The sequence below is a fragment of the Seriola aureovittata genome, chromosome 22, assembly GCF_021018895.1.
Source record: "Seriola aureovittata isolate HTS-2021-v1 ecotype China chromosome 22, ASM2101889v1, whole genome shotgun sequence".
NCBI lineage: Eukaryota > Metazoa > Chordata > Actinopteri > Carangiformes > Carangidae > Seriola > Seriola aureovittata.
In genome coordinates this window covers 16,990,682-17,016,633 of record NC_079385.1, presented here as the reverse complement: position 1 = coordinate 17,016,633, position 25,952 = coordinate 16,990,682, and the positions used below count along the sequence as shown (strand labels likewise).

General features: G+C 35.9%; 1 protein-coding gene across 3 annotated transcripts in view; it reads left to right on the top strand.

The window, feature by feature from the left end:
- The window catches only part of LOC130163364 (liprin-beta-1-like), a 44,560-nt gene that overhangs the window by 6,206 nt on the left and 12,402 nt on the right, over nucleotides 1-25,952 (top strand). Inside the window, exons 2-15 of one of the 3 annotated variants that reach the window (XM_056367512.1) lie at nucleotides 1,791-1,870; nucleotides 4,273-4,478; nucleotides 5,990-6,070; nucleotides 6,643-6,756; nucleotides 6,852-6,962; nucleotides 8,881-8,973; nucleotides 10,314-10,431; nucleotides 11,755-11,816; nucleotides 11,918-11,984; nucleotides 12,476-12,594; nucleotides 12,803-12,876; nucleotides 13,675-13,702; nucleotides 14,058-14,211; nucleotides 14,317-14,349. In XM_056367512.1, coding sequence (XP_056223487.1) covers nucleotides 1,807-1,870; nucleotides 4,273-4,478; nucleotides 5,990-6,070; nucleotides 6,643-6,756; nucleotides 6,852-6,962; nucleotides 8,881-8,973; nucleotides 10,314-10,431; nucleotides 11,755-11,816; nucleotides 11,918-11,984; nucleotides 12,476-12,594; nucleotides 12,803-12,876; nucleotides 13,675-13,702; nucleotides 14,058-14,211; nucleotides 14,317-14,349 — 1,324 coding nt within the window. In that variant the 5' untranslated portion in view covers nucleotides 1,791-1,806. The remainder of the gene's footprint in view (nucleotides 1-1,790; nucleotides 1,871-4,272; nucleotides 4,479-5,989; nucleotides 6,071-6,642; nucleotides 6,757-6,851; nucleotides 6,963-8,880; nucleotides 8,974-10,313; nucleotides 10,432-11,754; nucleotides 11,817-11,917; nucleotides 11,985-12,475; nucleotides 12,595-12,802; nucleotides 12,877-13,674; nucleotides 13,703-14,057; nucleotides 14,212-14,316; nucleotides 14,350-25,952) is intronic. The other 2 variants (XM_056367514.1, XM_056367513.1) reach the window with 2 other exon arrangements.

The following is a 25,952-nucleotide window of genomic DNA, read 5'->3' as shown; positions in this document are numbered from 1 at the left end:
CCCCTGTGTTAACAGCAGACTCCAGCCCCCAGCTCATTTAGACGCCATTGGTTTAATTACGCTTTTAATGCCCATTTTTTACTCTGCTAGGTGTGACACTATGACCCCAGAGAGGGAGGAAATGAAGTAAAGCCTGCTGCCCCTGCCCCCCTACCAAGGGACGCCTGAACAAGTAGAGCCACTGTTTTTATGTTGTTAGTTCTGGGCTTTAGCTGTTCTTTCCACAACCTGTATACGGTCTCAACCCCCTCAAATCTGATTTTGTTTGAAGTGATAAGTGTTCAGTGTAAGCAAAGGAGAGACATGTGATAAGTGTTTGAATACAGCGGTCATGGGGATACTGTCCAACTTTGTTGTGGAAGTTTGAGATGCCGAGCATGCCAATGCTACGAGGCCTGAGACCCCTGGGAGAATAGTGCCATTATTCCAGATAGGGGCCTGCCCATAAGCACCCGTGACTGCTCAGCCGCCGGAAATAAGGCCTGCTGGGTAATAAGACCAGGAGATCACTTTGTTTTTTGTCCCTCAAGCAGCCAGTTTTTTGTGGCACTAACTGCAGGGTTAATTTGATGCAGCAGCAGTCAATTGAAAAGGAAGAATGAGAGCTTGTACCATAACAGGATTAGTGATAACACAGTTATATTATTTTCAAATGGAAATGTAAAAACATACAAACAGGCTTTGTAGTTTGAAACTGATGCGTGCTTAGGGAGTAGAGTAATCCCCTGAATAATGAATATAATAGGGATTAGAGTGGAGACTAACAATTAATGTCATTATTGACAGTGATGTCTTTAAATTGCTTGTTTTTCCAGACTGACAGTCTGAAACCCAGGAGTCCAAAACGCTACAATAAATAAAAGAATAAAATCTTCATAATTAAACTAAAATTAAGGAATGTTTGCTTGAGAAATGATTGACTATCAAAGTAGTTGTCGCCTATTTTTCTGTGACTAACAAATAAATTCACCTAACCATTTCAGATCAAAGGTGTTCTCCAGGGATTTGGATTTGTTCACTTGCTCAAAGGAGCGACTTGTAGGTTTTGCTGTCGCCACATAGCGAACGTTAGCATTAACAGCAGTTTACTTGAGTCCGATAGCGAGTCACAGTAGCGTCCAGTCTGCCCCGAAGGAGTAGCGCTGCTCAGATGACTTGAAGAACAGCATTTCAGCTTAATAAAGTTTGAAGTGGATGTTGACTGAGTTGAGGTTTACGTCAGTGAGCTGTTGTGGTCTTTGGTTTTGTTTAATTTAATTGAAAATAATCTCACCACATGGTCCATTTAGTAGCTATTCTTGAGCTTTTGATCCTATCACATGATCTTATTTACTAGATAGAGTTTACCCAGTTGCCATGAAAACGTACTGTAACTTTCCACGTTTTTCCAATTGAGATAATTTTTTTACTTTATTTTTTCTTTACAATACTTGGAAGATGGTCACTCTTCTGTTCAGGTTTGAATTCAACATTGGGACTTATATTATTAATAATGTTGATTATTTTATAAGCTGTGTAGCTCTGATAAACACACATGTAAGGTGATTCTGTTAACTGGGCACATCACAAATTTAAAACTTGTCTTGTGGTTGCAGACATCCATTAGATTGGTAGTGTAAATTTTGGGACTCCCCTGTCTGTACAATGGCTGGATTTTAAGAGGCCTCTGTTATTCTTTAAGACATTTGCTTTGGCAGAACTGTTTATGGATCTTTCTCTTTTTGCTCCCTCTCTCATCCTTTCCCCTGAAAACTTCTGAAACTAAAAACTTGTCTCCTTTTCTTTCACAGATTCATTGAGCAGAAGATGATGTCTGATGCCAGCGAGATGTTGGCAGCAGCCTTGGAGCAAATGGATGGGATCATAGCAGGTAACCACATTCTACACTTGGACTTTTAAGACCTGGCCACAGCACTTTAGGTAGGCATGGCATACTATGGGGTCTAGCCACATCTGGAAGCTATTAAATTGCAAGCTGGGAACACTACATCCAGTGGACGGTAACACAATGTGTTCTTCTCTTTCCACTCCTACCTGCAATTTAATGTAATCCTCCTGAATATACATAAAAGTTTGGAATAAAGCTGGAATTGTGCTCCGAGATCAGTGGCTCTTTCTGTCTCCACTGGATTGTTCCACCATGAGAAATGAAAGTTTCCATTGTCCCCGCAGTGACGGAAACTAATGATTATTCAAGCTCTGTGAGTTTGGAAGACCAACTCCTGCTCGGGAACTTTTGGCCACACGCTGTATACTTGTGCTGCTGCAAATGAGCAGAGCAGGCTTCAGTTTCAGAGTCCCTACTTTTCCGCTGATGTGTGTAATTATAGCGCTGACCTTTCCAATGGGAGCGAGGCAGCTGATCACATGACATCCCCCAGTCCCCCCTTGTTTCCACAGAAACCACAGCCGTCATCAAGTCCCACTCCCTTGCTACTGTGCGGAAGCCATGATTGTTTGGGTATTTATTTATTCAGCTCCCTTTTTGTTACCACTGGACATCTTCATCATGGCTGACATTTAAGACAGGGGACAGATGGTGTGGAGCAGGCTGAAGCGCACGATGGGAACATGATGCACTCGAGCTCATTCAACATGCTGCTGCATTGGCTTCCAAGAAAAATTGGAGAATGTGTTCCCAAAACATATGGGAGGACATTTAATTGTCATCATTTGATTATACTGTGTCACATGATGCTTGATAAAACTGATCTAAACGTGTGCCTGCCCATTATGGTTGCAGTAGTGTGTGTTTGTGATAATGCAGGGGTGCTGAGAATACCAATAAGGACCTAAATATAGTTGTTAGACTGTGATTTTGCTGGATTGTTTGCATGAGTAGGAGTAAAATTACTGCTCAAATCAGCTGAGGGTAAAACATTCTGAGTTAATTGAAGAAAAAAATGTTCTTAGAGGGTCCAAAGTGGTTCTTTAATAGATTTATTAATGGGATAAACAACAGTAGTTATCAAGCAGCTACAATGCTCGTGCTTCAGTTTACCCATGAAGGTTTTATGCAACATATTTAGTTTATTCAGAATTGAAAAGAAGGATGTGCGATTAGGTGTGTTAAAATTCACAGGCTTTCTTTTCCTTTTGCCCTTTTTCACATATGTAAACCATAGATTTAGCTTATTGATTTATATCAAATGTGATTTTTTTGAGACGAGAATATTTGCCTTTCAATGAACAAAACCACAGGAAGCATGTGGAAAGGAGGGGTGACATTCCCCCGCCTCATGCTGTGGTTACGCTGTAGACCTCTGGCTTACCATGATGTGCCCCTAATTTGATTTTAACATGACCATAACCATATAGAGCATATTGTATTTGAAGTTACTAACCTCTGCAAACGCTCAGATCAAAAGTATGCAAACAATCTACTTACAGTAATTACAGTGAGGCAGGCACTGAACTCTGAAATAAACTGCACTTGGCATATTCTCACATAGAGACTGAGTAATGCAGCTAAAAACAATCACACTGTCATGCCAGGATCCAGATGTATAAACCGTGCATACACCTTTTCCCTGCACATTCTGTAAACTGGTGTATATAAAACAGAATGAGCCTGTGTCACGCACTCATGTGTGTATATACAGTTTTCTAGAGTAAACCACAGGTGATATAAGTTAGAGTAGAGGTTTGTGGTGAGAGATGAAATCTAAATAATAAAACATTTAGCTGTTTGGCCAATTATATGATATTATAGGTGCTATAAATGGCCAGAGTCCAGTGATGGCTGAAATAGCAATAATTCTTCTGCAGTTCTTTTCATCAATAAATGCATACAAACACTTAATTAAGGGCATGCCTGCGTCCATCTGTGGTAGTGGAGATCAGGCTTGTGCATATGCAATCACTTTCACAATGACTGGGATTTGTAAAACAAAATTTCTATAATAATAATATATGCAAATGCATATATTATTATTATAGTATAGTATACTCATTTTTAGTCTTTAGTCTGAGTTTTATGTATTTGGCCCCTGGTCTGCTCACACCCAGGATGTGGAAAGAGTCCAGAAAAAAAGATGTAAATATACAGTTACAACAAAACTGAAATTTAAAGTTTTGCCTTGTTATTGTGCTTCTACCACACCCACAGATAAACCACAAGTAGCTGTGGTCATAAATCCTTCTTTTTAAGTAAGCCAACACATTAGATTCTCATTTTCAGTTTCATACCAGCCTAATGACTTTTGAGTAATTTCACAGCTTAACTTTTTAAGTCACTGCCTCACATCTAACTCTTCCTCTCTGCTTCCCCAGGCTCCAAGGCCATGGACTACTCCAATGGGCTTTTTGACTGCCAGTCGCCCACTTCACCTTTCCTGGGGGGCCTCCGAGTGTTGCATCTACTTGAGGACCTGCGGGCAGCGCTGGAGCTGATGGACAATGAGGAGAGGGACAACCTGCGATGTCAGATCCCTGATTCCACTGCAGAGGGGCTGGCAGAGTGGCTGCACGGACGAATGGTAAAAAGGCCATCTATGAAGTGCTATTTAACCTTCCGTGTGTTGTGACCGGTAATTCAGACACTTCTTAGATATAAATGTTTATCTCTCTCAACTGGCAAGATCACAAATCTGATGGCCATCTGTCCTGGATTTCCTGGGCTAGAGGGTCGTGGTAATGCGCCGGAAACTGTTTGGTAACTGCTGAAAATACCAGATGAAGAATAAGTTCTGCATGTCAGCAGTTTAGTTACAGTAACAGTTAAGCTAGCTTGCTGAGAACTAAAACAAAACACATGGATGAATTATAATTAAGTAAAACAAGGCAATGATAATTAACATATGAAGGTTTTACCTCTCATTTAAATAAATCAAATCAAATAAATATATTTATCTTTTAAGGAAATTTCAAAACAATCTGGAAAACATTTAGAGGATTGTATAAAACAAATAAACAACTTGTATAACATGTATACAAGTTATGTATCTTATGGACTACGGGCACTCCGTATACTTCGCTCTCTCACGTGCACAGATCATTCAGTGATTGAACTGATTGGGGATCAGTTAAACGAGTTGAAGAGTAAAGATGACAATTGCATCTTGAAGAGACAGATGCATTTGGACCGTTTTAAACATCTGGACAGTCTGCATCTTAAGCAGCCTCCTGAGGTTGTTTGAGTTATCGGATTTCACTCCATCTCCAGCGTCTCTCGGGTGCTTTTACACTTGGCTTTTTTAAGATCAGATGGCTGTCTGACCTGGCCAAGACAAAAACGGGGAACTGATCCTTCCTGTCATTGACGAGACAGAGAAAACATCATCATGAATCTTATAACCAAAATTTATTTGTGTACAGAGATTTCTTTATATAATTATCAGTGTCTTTGTACAGTGCAGTTTTAAGACGGCACCTGGTATGAATTACGCTCTGATCTGCTTTGCATTTCTTGATCCTGCTCCATTGCCTATACCGTGACTCTTGACTCTGTTTATTGTAGAACTGCTGCTATGACATGCTTTGTGAATGATGGAGTTTCTATAGGAGTCCTGCTGCAAATAGTTTCCATCTTTCAAACACACGTTGACTCAGAGTGAGGGTCTTGTTTTTCTTCCCTCACGGCTTCGTCTCTCCATGTGTGATATTTGAGCGAGGAGTTTGCTTTTCATTCAATGTTCAAATAACTTGCGTGTGAGAGCAAAACTGACCCTCAGGTTTCTCTGGAAAACTCAACTCGCATATTTGTTGTTTTCTTGAAGGGAATACCACGCGAGTCCATTGTCAGAGAGGTTATTTGGTTATACACTTAAGTGGTGTGCACCCATTAGAAAATCCGTGCGGCTCAAGGCTGATGTGTATTTTCATGCAGCCTCCTCAGCCAGACCCATAATTCAACATGACAGCTGGAGGCCTTCCCCCTTTTATTTTATTTTTTTTCACGAGCTCAGTGTAAAGCTTTATTCAACTGATGCAGTAAGTGCAGCTATTTGCTCAGACAACACAAATCACTGTGTATTGTTTCTCACTTCAGACTAATGGGCACAGCTCAGAAGCAGTTTACCAAGAACGGCTGTCACGACTGGAGAGCGACAAAGAGTGTCTCATTCTTCAGGTATGGACGCAAAACCCATCATCAGACGGCAAAACAATTGCATCTGAATGAGCAATTAAGTATGAACTAAGCCGCACTGTCCTTGGTTCCTCTTGTGTCGTTAGCTCTACCAGAGAGGTAATGTTTACAGTCCTGATTATTTGTCTGATGGTTGGCAGAATATTTTAAAAACTACTCAACAGAACAAATTTGTTTGAAAATTTGAAAAAGGAACAAATGGTGAGTGTTTTATTGCAGTGATATGTGAATATACCCCTTAATAAAGAACTTTGTTCATCCTCATAACTTTTAACTAAGATGTAAAGTTGCAAATTGTTTTTCTGGTTTCCATCTATCAGTATAATTTCTTTTGTTTAGAGTCTTGACATTTTAACAGTCAAAAATATCAGCTTATCTGATTATTATCATGATGTGGTCTTAAACCAGTGGGAACACAGACAAAATATACAAAATACAGAAATCTCTCTTGTGAAAGGGAGAAAACTGTGTTCATGTAGGTGTGTTCATCACTCATAGTTAGAAGCAGATTGACTAAAATATTAATGAACATAAGATGTGTCATCACTGCCCAGGTAAGTGTTCTAACAGACCAGGTGGAGGTGCAAGGTGAAAAGATTCGGGACCTCGACACTTGCCTCGAGCATCATCGGGAGAAACTAAATGCTACTGAGGAGCTGCTTCAACAGGTAAAGTGACCTTACCTCAACAATCAACACTTAGTTATCTCAACCTTATTAAAAATTTTAGTGCAGCGTTACAAAGTGTGCGTCTTGGTCCACAGGAGCTGTTGAACCGGTCGGCACTGGAGACCCAGAAGCTGGAGCTGATGACCGAGGTGTCAAGTCTGAAGCTGAAGCTGACGGCTGTGGAGAGGGATCACAGGGACAATGAGGTAGACGTCCTTCACATGTAGAGCGTCCGAGGCTGTGAAACGGAGCAGAGATAATGAAGTTCTCAGCTGCACCTGTAACGTGTTCTATGTGATGTGTGACTCTGAATCCTGGCATCCGCCCAGTCATTGTTTTTAAGGTCACAAAGGTCTGTCTCACTCGGCTGGAGGACTCAGATCTGTCATGTGGTGCGGGGTGAACTTCTTCAAGGGTTACAAAAGAGGCTTAAACACTTCTTGTGCTCAGACAGCTGTTTCCTGCCAGAATCCCCCCACCCACCCATACCTCTCCTCTCCTCCTCTCCCCTCTCTATGGGTATAGAAGGCTGTGGGAGATATAGTTTCCATACACTCTGTCCACTACTGGGGACATATACATGGAGAATATTATGTGGTATTTCCAGACAGTGAAAGCTTTAAGGGCTTTTTCTGCAACTGCACATATTTATTTTTGTTTCCATTTAGCCTCCATTATAGAATCTATCACGTGTATCTTATCTAAGCAATGCTGACGTATTCTAATTGCTGTATTTGTTTAACCTTTAGCGCCTGATTGACAAAAGGAAAAGCTCAGTCATAGCAGATGTCACAGACTGCTGGAATCAGTGCAGCTTACTCTTTACAGTGATACCAGTTTGTGTTGAGGATAAATGTCCATACAGCTGTGTAGAATTTCCTTTTAAAAAAGAGATGATACACAGGCATGGTTGATATTATCTCATAGCTTATGAACAATATTTCGATATTGGTGCACATTTTAGTCGACAAGTAACAAGAAAATTGCAGGACAGTTATGCCAAAGATATGTTAGTCTCCACTAGACGACAGATCTACTACTAATAACTTCACATAGAGACTTTAATGTTTTCTGTACTTTGATGGTTAAAATGCAAACTGGAACTATTGGTAGTTAATGCAGTGTGACTTTTACATGGTGCAGATTTTTAAGATGTGGACAACTTGAGGCAAAAACTACCAAATCGGAGCTTAGGTTTATTTCACAGCTACCCCAGGAAGAATAGCTGCTGTGATGCAGCAGCTATTAAATAAACAACCAAATGGCTTAATGGAAACAGTGCTACCCAAACTTATTCCAGGGTTTCCCCCAGGAATTTAGTCAGCTGAGATGTAATGCTACCCAGATCCTGACGCAACTTATCTAGTCACCAATTTAGTAAGTAAATGATGGCTAAAAAAATAACCACACAAATGTAATTGCTTTTGTTTTTCCCTGAAGGCTGATTTTATATTTTACAAAAGTGTATTAATTTTTTTATGAGGTGAAATCCTTGTTTCTAGCACTGTGGTCTACCTCTGCTATAAAACCCTGTGGTGGAAAACCCTGTGTTCATTACAAATAGAAAGGAGGGACCATGACATTCTGCTTTTATTTGCTCAACAATCAGCAGTTATAAAAAGGTCTTGGCTGAGCGTTGAAAACATACAGGCAAAAACCACAAACATATTCAAATTGGGTAAAAATATTAACATTAAAAAGTGTCCCAGTCCATGTAACATAGATCTGAAATGCCAAATGCCATTTCTGGTGTTCAAATTCAAAAATGAATGAGTTGGTAATGATGTAAAAGTACACCTATATATCAGTACACATTCCATTTAATGTCAATTTCTCCCAAGTTGCAGGGCTCCCCAGACTGTTGCTGATTAGGATAAAAGCAGCTTCACAGTAATTGACCATGACACTTCCTTTTAGCCCAGAAGTTGTCTCCATGTGTGGACTGAGCTTCTCAAATTCTCTCTAGTGAGACATCAGTCTGAAATAATGTTTGGTGCTTTTGGCAGGAATTCTCCTCCCTGTTTAAAAAATCAGAAACTCCCCCCACACAGTCTCCACAAACCTCCCCAGTGCAGTTTACTCTCTGAGTTTAATGGGTAATGGGAGTTCTTTTCTCCTCCCCAGGGTTTGTACCAGGAAGTAACAGACCTGCGGTTCAGGGTGACTGACATAGAGAATGAAAGACTGCAGTGTGAGAAGAAACTCAAAACTACCAAAGTGAGTGTGTGTAGTTCACTGCCGCGGGATCATTCTTTTACATTCGACTTTGACAGAAGATCAGACCTGATGCATCATTACATGTTTAAAACCTTGTGATTTTCCTCCATGACATTGTTTCTCTGCTCATCCCTCCCATCTTCACCTTTTTTTTTTTCCCCCTCTCCTCTGTAATTTTAACATCTTTCTGCAACATGCTAACCTGTCAAGCGTCCAAAGTGGAACACTGAGCGGTTCACTGGAGACGAGGTGAACGAGGTTTAATCTCCAGCTTGTACTCTTCTCCTTTCTGGCCCTTAAGATCCTCTAAACCTGCTCCTTCTCCACTGCTGCACACTGCTTTCCTGACTTTCACCACACTTGCTGTAAGTGCTTCCACCTGTGCTAGTTACAGGATTTGTACCAGGTTCGAATCCTCTATTAGCTTCTTTTTTTTTTTTTTTTTTTTTTTTTAGTATTAACACCTGTTGTTATAAAGCATTTTACAGTGAATTTCTACAGTTGTAAAGGTATGCATCTTTTTAACTGGTACATCTTCTTGATTTCAACTAAATAGATCCGTAATAAGTTGTGTAATTTGTGGCAGTATTACGTCTGTCCAGTTTTTTAATGTATCCACTGTTCTGCATGTCAACCATTTTGCACATGATAGGTTTAGTGAAATATGATCTTGCTCTGAATCTCACAAGACGCCCAAAGTGTGTTAAACACAAAACAGAGGTTTGAACTAACTAAACCACTTACTGACGTAGTGACTGACTAATTCTTACTAATGTTTTGTCAACGGGTGACTCACTGATGTTACACATGAAATTCACTTTACTCATGGCAAGAATTTTTTTGAAAACAGTTGTACGTCTTCTCTGGCTCTGTTGGAAACAAGACTAAGAGTCTGCAGCCGTGCTAGCAGCTCTGTGAAGCTGGACTTTGGCAAAGTGGTGCTTTGAGCTTAATGCTAATGTTAGCTTGCTAACATGCTCACAGGGCTAACATGCTGATGTTTAACAGGTATACTGTAATGCTTACACGGTTCTCCATCTTGGTTTAGCATGTCAGCATGCTATGCTCTGCTCATTAGCACTAAACACAAAATACAGCTGAGGCTGTTGGGAATGTCACTAGTTTAGCACGTAATTGGTCATAAACCGAAGTATTGGAGCATCACCAAAGTTATTAGAGACATGAATGTGTAAAATTTCTGTATATGCCTTTTATGCTCAGTAAAGTGTGTCCCGACAATAAAAGCTCATAAATAAAAGCACAATTCAAAAGTGATTCTCTCTGTCCTCCCAAGTCTGACTCAAATAAAGTGATGACCTAATGTCTCTCCTCTGCGACAGGAAGAGCTGCAGCTTCTGCAGAGGCAGCTGGAGGAGCGAGAGCTGGAGCTGAGGAGGCTGAAGGATGAGAGCAGACTGAAGGTGGAGGGCCACAACAGAGCTGAGGGAGGAGACAGAGGTGGGAGCTGTTTTTTAATAATTGTCTGGAAGGTTCTTGTACGGTTTCATGCCGTCCAACTCTAATATTACAAAAGGGGTTTATGAGGATTAGACAAATAGACATTTCACATTCCAGTAACACCAGATCCCCCTCCAGCAGCTTCCCTGATGAAATATGTACTTTACTTTCATCTGGAGTTCTCCGTTAATTATTTTCCCTCTATCTTACATTTCACTAAACTATATTGAGGTAATCTGAGGTCTTTTTTACTTAAACCCTTATCTGTGTGTCTGTAGACTCCAAACACCAAACATATCAGTTTTATTCCTTCCACCCACTGACCTTATCTTATCCTCTCGGATAGTAGAGGAATGCCATTTATTTAAAGGGGAGTCTCTTCTACTGGTCTTCCTGTAAACACATGCTTACAGTGTAACCTGCAGAACTTTAGGTTTTGTTTTGTCTTCCCGCTCGCTGTACAGACATGAGGTGTTTGTTCAGACACTGACAACATCAAACACGTAAAACTATTCACTGCACTTTAAGGAAGAGGCCAACTCCAACCACGAATTCAGATTTTGAAAATACATGGGTGGGGCGTTTTTGCGATATTGTTTATGAAGAGAAATTCAAGCGCACATACTCATTAGCAGTGGTCTTGAACCCAGGTGGGTGGTTAAGTTAAACTATAGTTTGCCCATCACAGAGGCCACCCTGTCTCACAGAGGGGGTTGGGTTATGAAAGCTGCTTCCATTTCAGGCCCGGTTCTAAGTAAAAAATGTTGGTTTCTTTTGACCACTTGTTGTCAATCAGGCGCTAAATATAAACACTCCTTTGAGACATTATCTTATACAGCTATCTATGTACACACACAGCAGACACAGAGAAACATTAAAACTCGTTTGGAGTTGTGTCTCTGGCCACCTGGGGCATCTAAGTCCAGTATTCACTCTCCTTTCAGCCCCTGTTTGGTCTCCCTCTGCTCCTGAGGGAAGTACCTGCCTCTTTAGCTGCTGAACGCATCAGAGTTCACTTGAGGTCAGATAAACCTGGTGTGGATTAGATTACCAAGTGGTTGGCATACTTTTAATTGTGTGGCACTCCTAAGTAAAAGACACAGAAGGTCCTTGTTTTTGATCATTTGTGGTGATAATTGAATCAATAGTTCATTGCAGCGAACAAGCTGAAATTGGAGCCCTGCTGACCAGCGCACTCAGCCCCAGTGGCCTCATTATTTCTGGTTTCTGTGGCTGCTTTCAGAGCCGGGGGGGAGCTGAAAGAAAACTAACCTTCCACAAATTTAAAGAATGTGTGGTTTTTTTTGTTGTTTTTTTTCCCAGATACAGAAATGTTAAAGATGAAGAGGGTGTTGGAGACACTGACTTCAGCCAACAATGAAAAGGTACAGTGTGATGTGATGTGGTGATGTGTCATAAGCAGCAGCTGAGAAGCCGCTGTGATTGAAAGCGTCTCCACTGTAACGTCATGCGTGTTTCCTTACAGGAGAGAAGGATCAAAGAGCTGGAGGAGTCGCTTACCAAATGCATGAAGGTGCAGGAGCTGGTCAAAGGTCAGACTGAGTTTAAAGAACATATTAATGTAAACCATGATTTAAAGATGTACTAATTATTATGTGTATCACTGTCACTATGTCAATAATGAATCATAACTGAGAGTTTTGGGGATTTTAAGTTAATTAGTCGCTGACTGAATATAAACCAGTAAGAATCATATCAGTCACTTTTTAACCTAAAAGAAAAGTAGAGTAAATTTTAGAGTAAGGATTTTACTGAAAAAGTAATGCAGCCCCAGATGAAATGTTCAGTAGTTATTTGGGTAGCAGATCACCTCCAAATAACTTCTGCTATCAAGAAAATAAACCTTAAGAAAGATCCAGTTTTCATGTATTGCTCATCGTCCTGCTGCTCTTCCCTGTGAAACATTCTTTGAATATATTTATAGCATGAAGGCTTATGGTGAACATAAAACAGGATAAACTGAGCTTGGGTGGGTCTTCACCCCAGTACATCCCCGCTCACTGTCCTCACTGTCCACTCTCAGAGAAATTGAAGGAAGACGACTATGACGATATCCCAGATGATCCCTCGGTTCCTGCAGCCATGGAGGTGGATCAGGTCACCCTGGTGTTAGAGGGGGAGGCAGGAAGGAGCTCTGGTGAGGTAAACACAACCTCTGTCAAAACAATTCGCACACAGGATGAACCCCAGACTGTAGACTTCCTTCCAGAAAAAAACTCAATTTCGGCCTTCCACTCTGAAATTGCTTCTCCCTGGAATTCAGAGCTTCTTTTCGGGTTAATATTGGTTGGACTTGGGTAAATGTTCTGCTGTTAATCATGTTTTCCTCTGTTGTTGTCTGTCATCTCAGTCCATTCCATGTATAGCAGTGCTCTCTGAGATGAATGAACTGGACAGAGAACGACAGTTACAATCAGCAGAAAGGTAAAATTGTCTCTGAGCTTTAAATCAAATTATTGTTCCTATGTATTACTGAAACGCAACAAAATATGAATCTAGCTGATGTTTTGGCAAAAGCTTGTTCAGACATTTCTAAAGTTAAGGTTTGTCACTGAAACATCAGCTGTAATTATTTTTGTAAGAAGATGGAGTGTGTGTGATGCAGTTAGATTTCAATTGTTAAATTAACAAAAACAGTTACTTTAGTCACTGCAATAGTTAAAAAAAACAAAAACAAAACAAAAAACTATTTGTATTTTTTTTGTCACTCCCTACATTACTCCAGCTGATTAGATGTCTGCTGCTTCCAACGGCCTTAACAGTCAGTACACAGAAGAAACACTCACATCCTGTTGGATCCAATCCTGATTTAATCAGATGTTATCAGACCAAACTCTTGTCTCCAATAATTGTTGTTTCAGTCATGTTCTTCTATATAACAGGGTTGATTGTCAGCGTTTAAGGTTTGACCTCCATATTACTCAATTATTGATATGATGCAGCCATCATACCAGACTTCACTGCTGGAAATGTCCCTCTAAAACTAAAGAAGTTCAAAACATGAATCAATAGTCAAAATATTTACAACACTATTTATTTGGAGCACTTCAACATGAACTAAATATTTGTTTTCTTTCATGTTTTTCTGTCTTTTTCTGTCACTTCTTGCATCAACAATGTGAGTTTTGATTATGTAGTTTGTCAGAAACTGAACAGTATTTCTAGTGTGTTTGATGTGGAAGATATTTCAACACACTTAAACGCTCCCTCTTTTTATTTCAGCTCGCCCACGTCCAGCAGCACTGATCAGGTAAGACCCTACCGTCTCTGATGTGGACATGTTGAGTCTCCAGTGGACAGGTCGACTGACTTGAGTGTAAAATAACATCAGCCTGATAAGATCATATTGATTACAGGAGCATAAACACTCAGTGTTCATTAATTTTTCTTTTGAGCTGTCAATGTGAAGAGTGTGAATGATTGATTTGATTCTCCTGGTTTGGAGTGAGTGACCGCCAGAGTAGTTACAAGATCTATCAAAGGACACATGTCATGGTCTGTCCTGCTCTGACACCTACTGGTTAAATGGTGCAGCTACACTTTTTTCCTCTTCAGTTTAAATTTAAAAATTGAAACTTTTCTTCTCTCCTGTATTTTTCTTGTAGACCAGTAACAAAGCAGGACCTGGTTCCTCCCCCCCTGCTAAAGCAAACACCACAAGTGATGAGAGTTTTGGCACCAAGAAGGCCCGCACTTCTTTTGGCCGTGGATTCTTCAAGCTGCGTGGAGGCAAGCAGACGGCCAGTGCTCCAAACTTGGGTGAGCTTTACCGACTTGTTTTTTTCGTCTGGTGGTCAATTCTTTTCCCCACTGTGTGTTTTGTTTGATTACTGACTCTGATGTTTCTTCCATGGCTCTCTAAAGATCGCACCCGGAGTGTCAGTGCACCTGTGTTAGGTACAGTAGAGCAGAGTGGCCTTGTTGGCCTGCAGTATGGCTGCTCTGGATGATACAACTGGATGTGCATAAGGACAGTACTGACACTGAAATTTCATTGTCACTCATTGTCATACTGTCCTATGATAGATAAAGCAATGTCTCACCCATTTTTGGCTGGACTGCAACAGTGGGGCCAGCCCTATAATTGCGAATGTTCCTGCGTGACTGATGATACTATTAACACTGGTCAGCGGAGTGCTGAGGCACAGTCTATCGAGACGCTCTGGTTTCCCTGCTTCTCGGGAACTGCAGGGAAGAGGAGGAGCGCTTCCAATACACTGAGCCTCCCCTCCATTACAGCAAATAAACTACTTTCATTACATGTATCATTATTACTAAAGGAGGCAGAGGAATAACTAAACATAAGACACACTGAGCAGAGAGAGCAAGAGAGGGAGGGACAGAGATAAGTAATCGGTAATGAGGCTTCATACTAACCGCTATGACTAACACTACATATCAAGCAGAGAGAGTGAGACATAAAGACCTGCCTCTAATAAAAATCTGTTACGTGGAGTGGAAAGTAAATAACACATATTGTGGATCCCAGACTGAGGTTGTGCTCTGTGAAAGATAGAATAAGATATATGATGTGTATCAGGGGGAAGCTCTGCTTTGGTTCACCTGGGGCTTAGTCTTCACCCCGGCAGAGCAGATTCAAGTCTGTCCTGTGGCCTTTTTGGTGCGTATCATCCTCTTTCTCTGTCTCTCTCTCAGTATGACTGGAATTAAGGCAAAATCCTGAGAAACAACTGAAAAAGAAAGATGGTCCGAACTTTTTATACCTTACATTACGATTACATTTTTATGCCTTGCTATACTATGAAGTTTTTAGGCTTACTATACTGTCTTTTTTTGACTTTTTAAACCTTACTATACTATGACGTTTTTATGACTTTTTATGCCTTACTATAATATGACTTTTTTATGATTTTTTATGCCTTACTATACTAAGTCGTTTTCATGACTTTTTATGCCTTAACATACTTTGGCGTTTTTATGCCTTACTATACTATTAAGTTTTTTGGCTTACTATACTATGTCTTTTTTATGACTTTTTACACCTTACTATAGTATGTCGTTTTTGTGACTTTTTATAACTTACTATACTATGAAGTTTTTTGGCTTACTATACTATGTCTTTTTTATGACTTTTTACACCTTACTATACTATGACGTTTTTGTGACTTTTTATGCCTTACTATACTATGTTGTTTTTGTGACTTTTTATGCCTTACTATACTATGACGTTTTTATGACTTTTTATGCCTTACTATACTATGACGTATTTGTGACTTTTTATGCCTTACTATACTATGTTGTTTTTGTGACTTTTTATGCCTTACTATACTATGACGTTTTTATGACTTTTTATGCCTTACTATACCATGACATTTTTATGCATTAATATACTATGAAGTTTTTATGAGTTTTCATACCTTACTATACTATGAAGTTTTTTGGCTTACTATTCTATGTCTTTTTACATCTTACTATACCATGACATTTTTATGCATTACTATACTATGACGTTTTTATGACTTTTTATGCCTTACTATACTATGTTGTTTTTGTGACTTTTTATGCCTTACTATACTATGACGTTTTTATGACTTTTTATGCCTTACTATACTATGACGTTTTTGTGACTTTTTATGCCTTACTATACTATGACGTTTTTGTGACTTTTTATGCCTTACTATACTATGACGTTTTTATGACTTTTTATGCCTTACTATACCATGACATTTTTATGCATTAATATACTATGAAGTTTTTATGAGTTTTCATACCTTACTATACTATGAAGTTTTTTGGCTTACTATTCTATGTCTTTTTACATCTTACTATACCATGACATTTTTATGCATTAATATACTATGACGTTTTTATGACTTTTTATGCCTCACTATACTATGTCGTTTTTGTAACTTTTTATGCCTTACTATACTATGACGTTTTTATGACTTTTTATGCCTTACTATACTATGACGTTTTTATGACTTACTATACTATCACCGTTTTATGACTTTTTATGCCTTACTATACTATGACGTTTTTATGACTTACTATACTATCACCGTTTTATGACTTTTTATGCCTTACTATAATAAGACTTTTTTATGACTTTTTATGCCTTACTATACTATGTCATTTTCGTGACTTTTTATGCCTTACCATGCTGTGTCGTTTTTGTGACTTTTTATGCCTTACTATACTATGTCGTTTTCGTGACTTTTTATGCCTTACAATACTAAAACATTTTTATTACGTTTTATGCCTTACTATACTGTGACTTTTTTTGACTTTTTATGCCTTAACATACTTTGGCGTTTTTATGCCTTACTATACTATGATGTTTTTATGACTTTTTATGCCTTACTATACTATGTCGTTTTTGTGACTTTTTATGCCTTACTATACTATGACGTTTTTATGACTTTTTATGCCTTACTATACTATGACGTTTTTATGCCTTACTATACTATGACCGTTTTATGACTTTTTATGCCTTACTATACTATGACCGTTTTATGACTTTTTATGCCTTGCTATGCTACGTCGTTTTTATGACTTTTTATGCCTTGCTATGCTATGACGGTTTTATGACTTTTTATGCCTTGCTATACTATGACGTTTTTATGACTTTTTATGCCTTACTATACTATGACGTTTTTATGCCTTGCTATACTATCACCGTTTTATGACTTTTTATGCTTTACTATACTATGACGTTTTTATGACTTACTATACTATCACCGTTTTATGACTTTTTATGCCTTACTTTAATATGACTTTTTTATGATTTTTTATGCCTTACTATACTAAGTCGTTTTCATGACTTTTTATGCCTTAACATACTTTGGCGTTTTTATGCCTTACTGTACTATGAAGTTTTAAGACTTTTTATACTTTACTATACTATTACGTTTTTTGGCTTACTATACTATGTCTTTTTTATGACTTTTTACACCTTACTATAGTATATCGTTTTTGTGACTTTTTATGCCTTACTATACTATGTCGTTTTTGTGACTTTTAATGCCTTTCTATACTGTCGTTTTTGTGACTTTTTATGCCTTACTATACTATGACGTTTTTGTGACTTTTTATGCCTTACTATACTGTGACTTTTTTTGACTTTTTATGCCTTAACATATTTTGGCGTTTTTATGCCCTACTATACTATGACTTTTTTATGACTTTTTATGCCTTACTATACTATGACGTTTTTATGATTTTTTATGCCTCACTATACTATGTCGTTTTTGTGACTTTTTATGCCTTACTATACTATGACGTTTTTATGACTTACTATACTATCACGGTTTTATGACTTTTTATGCCTTACTATACTATGTTGTTTTTGTGACTTTTTATGCCTTACTATACTATGTCGTTTTCGTGACTTTTTATGCCTTACTATACTATGTCGTTTTCGTGACTTTTTATGCCTTACAATACTAAAACATTTGTATTACGTTTTATGCCTTACTATACTATGACGTTTTTATGACTTTTTATGCCTTACTATAATATGACTTTATGACTTTTTATGCCTGACTATACTATGACGTTTTTATGACTTTTTATGCCTTACTATAATATGACTTTTTTATGACTTTTTATGTCTTACTATAATATGACTTTTTTTTATGACTTTTTATGCCTTACTATACTATGACGTTTTTATGACTTTTTATGCCTTACTATAATATGACTTTTTTATGATGTTTTTATGCCCTACTATACTATGACGTTTTTATGACTTTTTATGCCTTACTATACTATGACGTTTTTATGACTTTTTATGCCTTACTATACTATGACTTTTTCATGACTTTTTATGCCATACTATACTATGACTTTTTTATAACTTTTTATGCATTACTATACTGTGACAATTTTATGCCTTATTATACTATGACGATTTTATGACTTTTTATGCCTTACTATACTATGACCGTTTTATGACTTTTTATGCCTTACTATACTATGACGTTTTTATGACTTTTTATGCCTTACTATACTATGACGTTTTTATGCCTTACTATACTATGACCGTTTTATGACTTTTTATGCCTTACTATACTATGACCGTTTTATGACTTTTTATGCCTTGCTATGCTACGTCGTTTTTATGACTTTTTGTGCCTTGCTATGCTATGACGGTTTTATGACTTTTTATGCCTTGCTATACTATGACGTTTTTATGACTTTTTATGCCTTACTATACTATGACGTTTTTATGCCTTGCTATACTATCACCGTTTTATGACTTTTTTATGACTTTTTATGCCTACTATACTATGACGTTTTTATGACTTACTATACTATCACCGTTTTATGACTTTTTATGCCTTACCATGCTATGTCGTTTTCACGACTCTTTATGCCTTACCATGCTGTGTCGTTTTTGTGACTTTTTATGCCTTACTATACTATGACGTTTTTATGACTTTTTATGCCTTACTATAATATGACTTTTTTATGACTTTTTATGCCTGACTATACTATGACGTTTTTATGACTTTTTATGCCTTACTATAATATGACTTTTTTATGACTTTTTATGTCTTACTATAATATGACTTTTTTTATGACTTTCTATGCCTTACTATACTATGACTTTTTTATGACTTTTTATGTCTTACTATAATATGACTTTTTTTATGACTTTTTATGCCTTACTATACTATGACGTTTTTATGACTTTTTATGCCTTACTATAATATGACTTTTTTATGATGTTTTTATGCCCTACTATACTATGACCATTTTATGACTTTTTATGCCTTACTATACTATGACGTTTTTATGACTTTTTATGACTTTTTATGCCTTGCTATGCTGACGTTTTTATGACTTTTTATGCCTTGCTATACTATGACCATTTTATGACTTTTTATGCCTTACTATACTATGAAGTTTTAATGACTTTTTATGCCTTACTATACTATGACATTTTTATGCCTTACTATACTATGACCGTTTTATGACTTTTTATGCCTTACTATACTATGACCATTTTATGACTTTTTATGCCTTACTATACTATGAAGTTTTAATGACTTTTTATGCCTTACTATACTATGACATTTTTATGCCTTACTATACTATGACCGTTTTATGACTTTTTATGCCTTACTATACTATGACCATTTTATGACTTTTTATGCCTTACTATACTATGACGTTTTTATGACTTACTATACTATGACTTTTTCATGACTTTTATGCCATACTATACTATGACTTTTTTATAACTTTTTATGCATTACTATACTGTGACAATTTTATGCCTTATTATACTATGACGATTTCATGACTTTTTATGCCTTACTATACTATGACCGTTTTATGACTTTTTATGCCTTACTATACTATGACGTTTTTATGACTTACTATACTATGACTTTTTTATGACTTTTTATGCCTTACTATTTTCATGACTTACTATACTATGACGTTTTTATGCCTTACTGTACTATGATGTTTTTGACTTTTTATGCCTTACTATACTATGACGTTTTTATGACTTTTTATGCCTTACTATACTATGACGTTTTTATGACTTTTTGTGCCTTACTATACTATGACTATACTATGATGTTTTTATGCCTTACTATACTATGACGTTTTTATGACTTACTATACTATGACCATTTTATGACTTTTTATGCCTTACTGTACTATGAAATTTTTATGACTTTTTATGCCTTACTATACTATGATATTTTTATGCCTTATTATACTATGATGATTTTATGACTTAATATACTTTGTTGTTTTTATGACTTTTTATGCCTTACTATCCTGATGTTTTTGTGACTTTTTATGCTTTGCTATACTATGACTTTTTTATGACTTTTCATGCCTTGCTATACTATGACGTTTTTTATGCCTTTATATACTATGACGTTTTTATGCCATTTTATGCCTCGCTATACTATGACGTTTTTGTGACTTTTTATTCCTTGCTATACTATGACGTTTTTATGACTTTTTATGCCTTACTATACTATGACGTTTTTATGACTTTTTGTGCCTTACTATACTATGACCATTTTATGACTTTTTATGCCTTACTATACTATGATGTTTTTGCGACTTTTTATGCCTTACTATACTATGACGTTTTTATGCCTTACTATATTATGACGTTTTTATGACTTACTATACTATGACCATTTTATGACTTTTTATGCCTTACTATACTATGTCATTTTTATGCCTTGCTATACTATGACGTTTTTATGACATTTTATGCCTTGCTATACTATGACTATACTATGACGTTTTTATGACTTACTATACTATGACGTTTTTATGACTTTTTATGCCTTACTATACTATGTCGTTTTTATGCCTTACTATACTATGACGTTTTTATGACATTTTATGCCTTGCTATACTATGACGTTTTTATGACCTTTTATGCCTTGCTATACTATGACGTTTTTATGACTTTTTATGCCTTACTATACTGTGACATTTTTATGACTTTTTATGCCTTACTATACTATGACGTTTTTATGACATTTTATGACTTACTATACTATGACCATTTCATGACTTTTTATGCCTTACTATACTATGACGTTTTTATGACTTACCATACTATGACCATTTTATGACTTTTTATGCCTTACTATACTATGACGTTTTTATGCCTTACTATACTATGACGTTTTTATGACTTTTTATGCCTTACTATAATATGACTTTTTTATGACTTTTTATGCCTTACTATACTATGTCATTTTCGTGACTTTTTATGCCTTACCATGCTGTGTCGTTTTTGGGACTTTTTATGCCTTACTATACCATGACGTTTTTATGACATTTTATGCCTTGCTATACTATGACGTTTTTATGACTTTTTATGCCATACTATACTATGTCGTTTTTGTGACTTTTTATGCCTTACTATACTATGACGTTTTTATGACTTACTATACTATCACGGTTTTATGACTTTTTATGCCTTACTATACTATGTTGTTTTTGTGACTTTTTATGCCTTACTATACTATGTCGTTTTCGTGACTTTTTATGCCTTACTATATACTATGTCGTTTTCGTGACTTTTTATGCCTTACAATACTAAAACATTTGTATTACGTTTTATGCCTTACTATACTGTGACTTTTTTTGACTTTTTATGCCTTAACATACTTTGGTGTTTTTATGCCCTACTATACTATGACTTTTTTATGACTTTTTATGCCTTACTATACTATGACGTTTTTATGATTTTTTATGCCCTACTATACTATGACTTTTTTATGACTTTTTATGCCTTACTATACTATGACGTTTTTATGACTTTTTATGCCTTACTATAATATGACTTTTTTATGACTTTTTATGCCTTACTATAATATGACGTTTTTATGACTTTTTATGCCTTACTATAATATGACTTTTTTATGATGTTTTTATGCCCTACTATACTATGACAGTTTTATGACTTTTTATGCCTTACTATACTATGACGTTTTTATGACTTTTTATGCCTTACTATACTATGACGTTTTTATGACTTTTTATGACTTTTTATGCCTTGCTATGCTGACGTTTTTATGACTTTTTATGCCTTGCTATACTATGACCATTTTATGACTTTTTATGCCTAACTATACTATGACCATTTTATGACTTTTTATGCCTTACTATACTATGACGTTTTTATGACTTACTATACTATGACTTTTTCATGACTTTTATGCCATACTATACTATGACTTTTTTATAACTTTTTATGCATTACTATACTGTGACAATTTTATGCCTTATTATACTATGACGATTTCATGACTTTTTATGCCTTACTATACTATGACGTTTTTATGACTTTTTATGCCTTACTATACTATGACGTTTTTATGACTTACTATACTATGACTTTTTATGACTTTTTATGCCTTACTATTTTCATGACTTACTATACTATGACGTTTTTATGCCTTACTGTACTATGATGTTTTTGACTTTTTATGCCTTACTATACTATGACGTTTTTATGACTTTTTATGCCTTACTATACTATGACGTTTTTATGACTTTTTGTGCCTTACTATACTATGACTATACTATGATGTTTTTATGCCTTACTATACTATGACGTTTTTATGACTTACTATACTATGACCATTTTATGACTTTTTATGCCTTACTGTACTATGAAATTTTTATGACTTTTTATGCCTTACTATACTATGATATTTTTATGCCTTATTATACTATGATGATTTTATGACTTAATATACTTTGTTGTTTTTATGACTTTTTATGCCTTACTATCCTGATGTTTTTGTGACTTTTTATGCTTTGCTATACTATGACTTTTTTATGACTTTTCATGCCTTGCTATACTATGACGTTTTTATGCCTTTATATACTATGACGTTTTTATGCCATTTTATGCCTCGCTATACTATGACGTTTTTGTGACTTTTTATTCCTTGCTATACTATGACGTTTTTATGACTTTTTATGCCTTACTATACTATGACGTTTTTATGACTTTTTGTGCCTTACTATACTATGACCATTTTATGACTTTTTATGCCTTACTATACTATGATGTTTTTGCGACTTTTTATGCCTTACTATACTATGACTTTTTATGCCTTACTATACTATGACGTTTTTATGACTTACTATACTATGACCATTTTATGACTTTTTATGCCTTACTATACTATGTCATTTTTATGCCTTGCTATACTATGACGTTTTTATGACATTTTATGCCTTGCTATACTATGACTATACTATGACGTTTTTATGACTTGCTATACTATCACCGTTTTATGACTTTTTATGCCTTACTATACTATGTCGTTTTTATGCCTTACTATACTATGACGTTTTTATGACATTTTATGCCTTGCTATACTATGACGTTTTTATGACTTTTTATGCCTTACTATACTATGACGTTTTTATGACATTTTATGCCTTGCTATACTATGACGTTTTTATGACTTTTTATGCCTTGCTATACTATGACGTTTTTATGACTTTTTATGCCTTACTATACTGTGACATTTTTATGACTTTTTATGCCTTACTACACTATGACGTTTTTATGACATTTTATGACTTACTATACTATGACCATTTCATGACTTTTTATGCCTTACTATACTATGACGTTTTTATGACTTACCATACTATGACCATTTTATGACTTTTTATGCCTTACTATACTATGACGTTTTTATGCCTTACTATACTATGACGTTTTTATGACTTTTTGTGCCTTACTATACTATGTCATTTTCGTGACTTTTTATGCCTTACCATGCTGTGTCGTTTTTGGGACTTTTTATGCCTTACTATACCATAACGTTTTTATGACATTTTATGCCTTGCTATACTATGACGTTTTTATGACTTTTTATGCCATACTATACTATGACGTTTTTATGCCTTACTATACTATGACGTTTTTATGCCTTGCTATACTATGACGTTTTTATGACATTTTATGCCTTGCTATACTATGACGTTTTTATGACCTTTTATGCTTTGCTATACTATGACGTTTTTATGACTTTTTATGCCTTACTATACTATGACGTTTTTATGACTTACTATACTATGACCGTTTTATGACTTTTTATGCCTTACTATACTATGACTTTTTCATGACTTTTTATGCCATACTATACTATGACTTTTTTATAACTTTTTATGCATTACTATACTGTGACAATTTTATGCCTTATTATACTATGATGATTTTATGACTTAATATCCTTGTTGTTTTTATGACTTTTTATGCCTAACTATACTATGTCGTATGACATTTCTTTGACATTGTTATGTTCCCTGCTAATGTTCAGGGATATAGGGAAGTAATAATGACTAACGTAAACTGACGAAACAAAAAGATTCACGGAAACGGATTCAGCAAAAATAAAGGATTTAATTTCACAAATAAGTAAATCCAACAATTAAAAGCCAACAGGGGAAAAGTTATTGTGAAACTTAAACTGCACCAAAACCAAGATGACCCACATTAAGAACAACCACAAATTAATAAAGTCGCCAAGCTTCAACATTAAAGTTCTGAGCAGCTATCTTTGGGAGAACAGTTGCACAGCTTCCCAAATGAGGAATGGCCCACTCTGGCCCTGACCAGGCCTCTTCACTCTGCCTTCATTCTCCAGCTCCTGATTGAGAAACCAGGGGAAGCCGTGCCGAGTCACCTGTCAGAGAAAAGGGGAGGGCAGAGGGGCAAACAAAACAACACTACAGCACGTAGAAGACTTGATGTCGTTTTTGTGACTTTTCATGCCTTACTATACTATGACGTTTTTATGACATTTTATGACTTACTATACTATGACCATTTCATGACTTTTTATGCCTTACTATACTATGACGTTTTTATGACTTACCATACTATGACCATTTTATGACTTTTTATGCCTTACTATACTATGTTTTTGCGACTTTTTATGCTTTGCTATGCTATGACTTTTTTATGACTTTTCATGCCATACTATACTATGATGTTTTTATGACTTTTTATGCCATATTATACTATGACGTTTTTATGCCTTACTATACTATGACGTTTTTATGACTTTTTATGCCTTACTATACTATGACGTTTTTATGACATTTTATGACTTACTATACTATGACCATTTCATGACTTTTTATGCCTTACTATACTATGACGTTTTTATGACTTACCATACTATGACCATTTTATGACTTTTTATGCCTTACTATACTATGACGTTTTTATGCCTTACTATACTATGACGTTTTTATGACTTTTTATGCCTTACTATAATATGACTTTTTTGTGACTTTTTATGCCTTACTATACTATGTCATTTTCGTGACTTTTTATGCCTTACCATGCTGTGTCGTTTTTGGGACTTTTTATGCCTCACTATACTATGTCGTTTTTGTGACTTTTTATGCCTACTATACTATGTCGTTTTTGTGACTTTTAATGCCTTTCTATATTATGTCGTTTTCGTGACTTTTTAATGCCTTACAATACTAAAACATTTTTATTACGTTTTATGCCTTACTATACTGTGACTTTTTTTGACTTTTTATGCCTTAACATACTTTGGCGTTTTTATGCCTTACTATACTATGATGTTTTTATGACTCTTTATGCCTTACTATACTATGTCGATTTTGTGACTTTTTATGCCTTACTATACTATGACGTTTTTATGACTTTTTATGCCTTACTATAATATGACTTTTTTATGACTTTTTATGCCTTGCTAAAATATGACTTTTTTATGATGTTTTTATGCCCTACTTTACTATGACCGTTTTATGACTTTTTATGCCTTACTATTCTATGACGTTTTTATGACTTATTATGCCTTACTATACTATGACGTTTTTATGCCTTACTATACTATGACCATTTTATGACTTTTTATGCCTTACTATACTATGACGTTTTTATGCCTTACTATACTATGACCGTTTTATGACTTTTTATGCCTTACTATACTATGACGTTTTTATGACTTTTTATGCTTACTATACTATGACATTTTATGCCT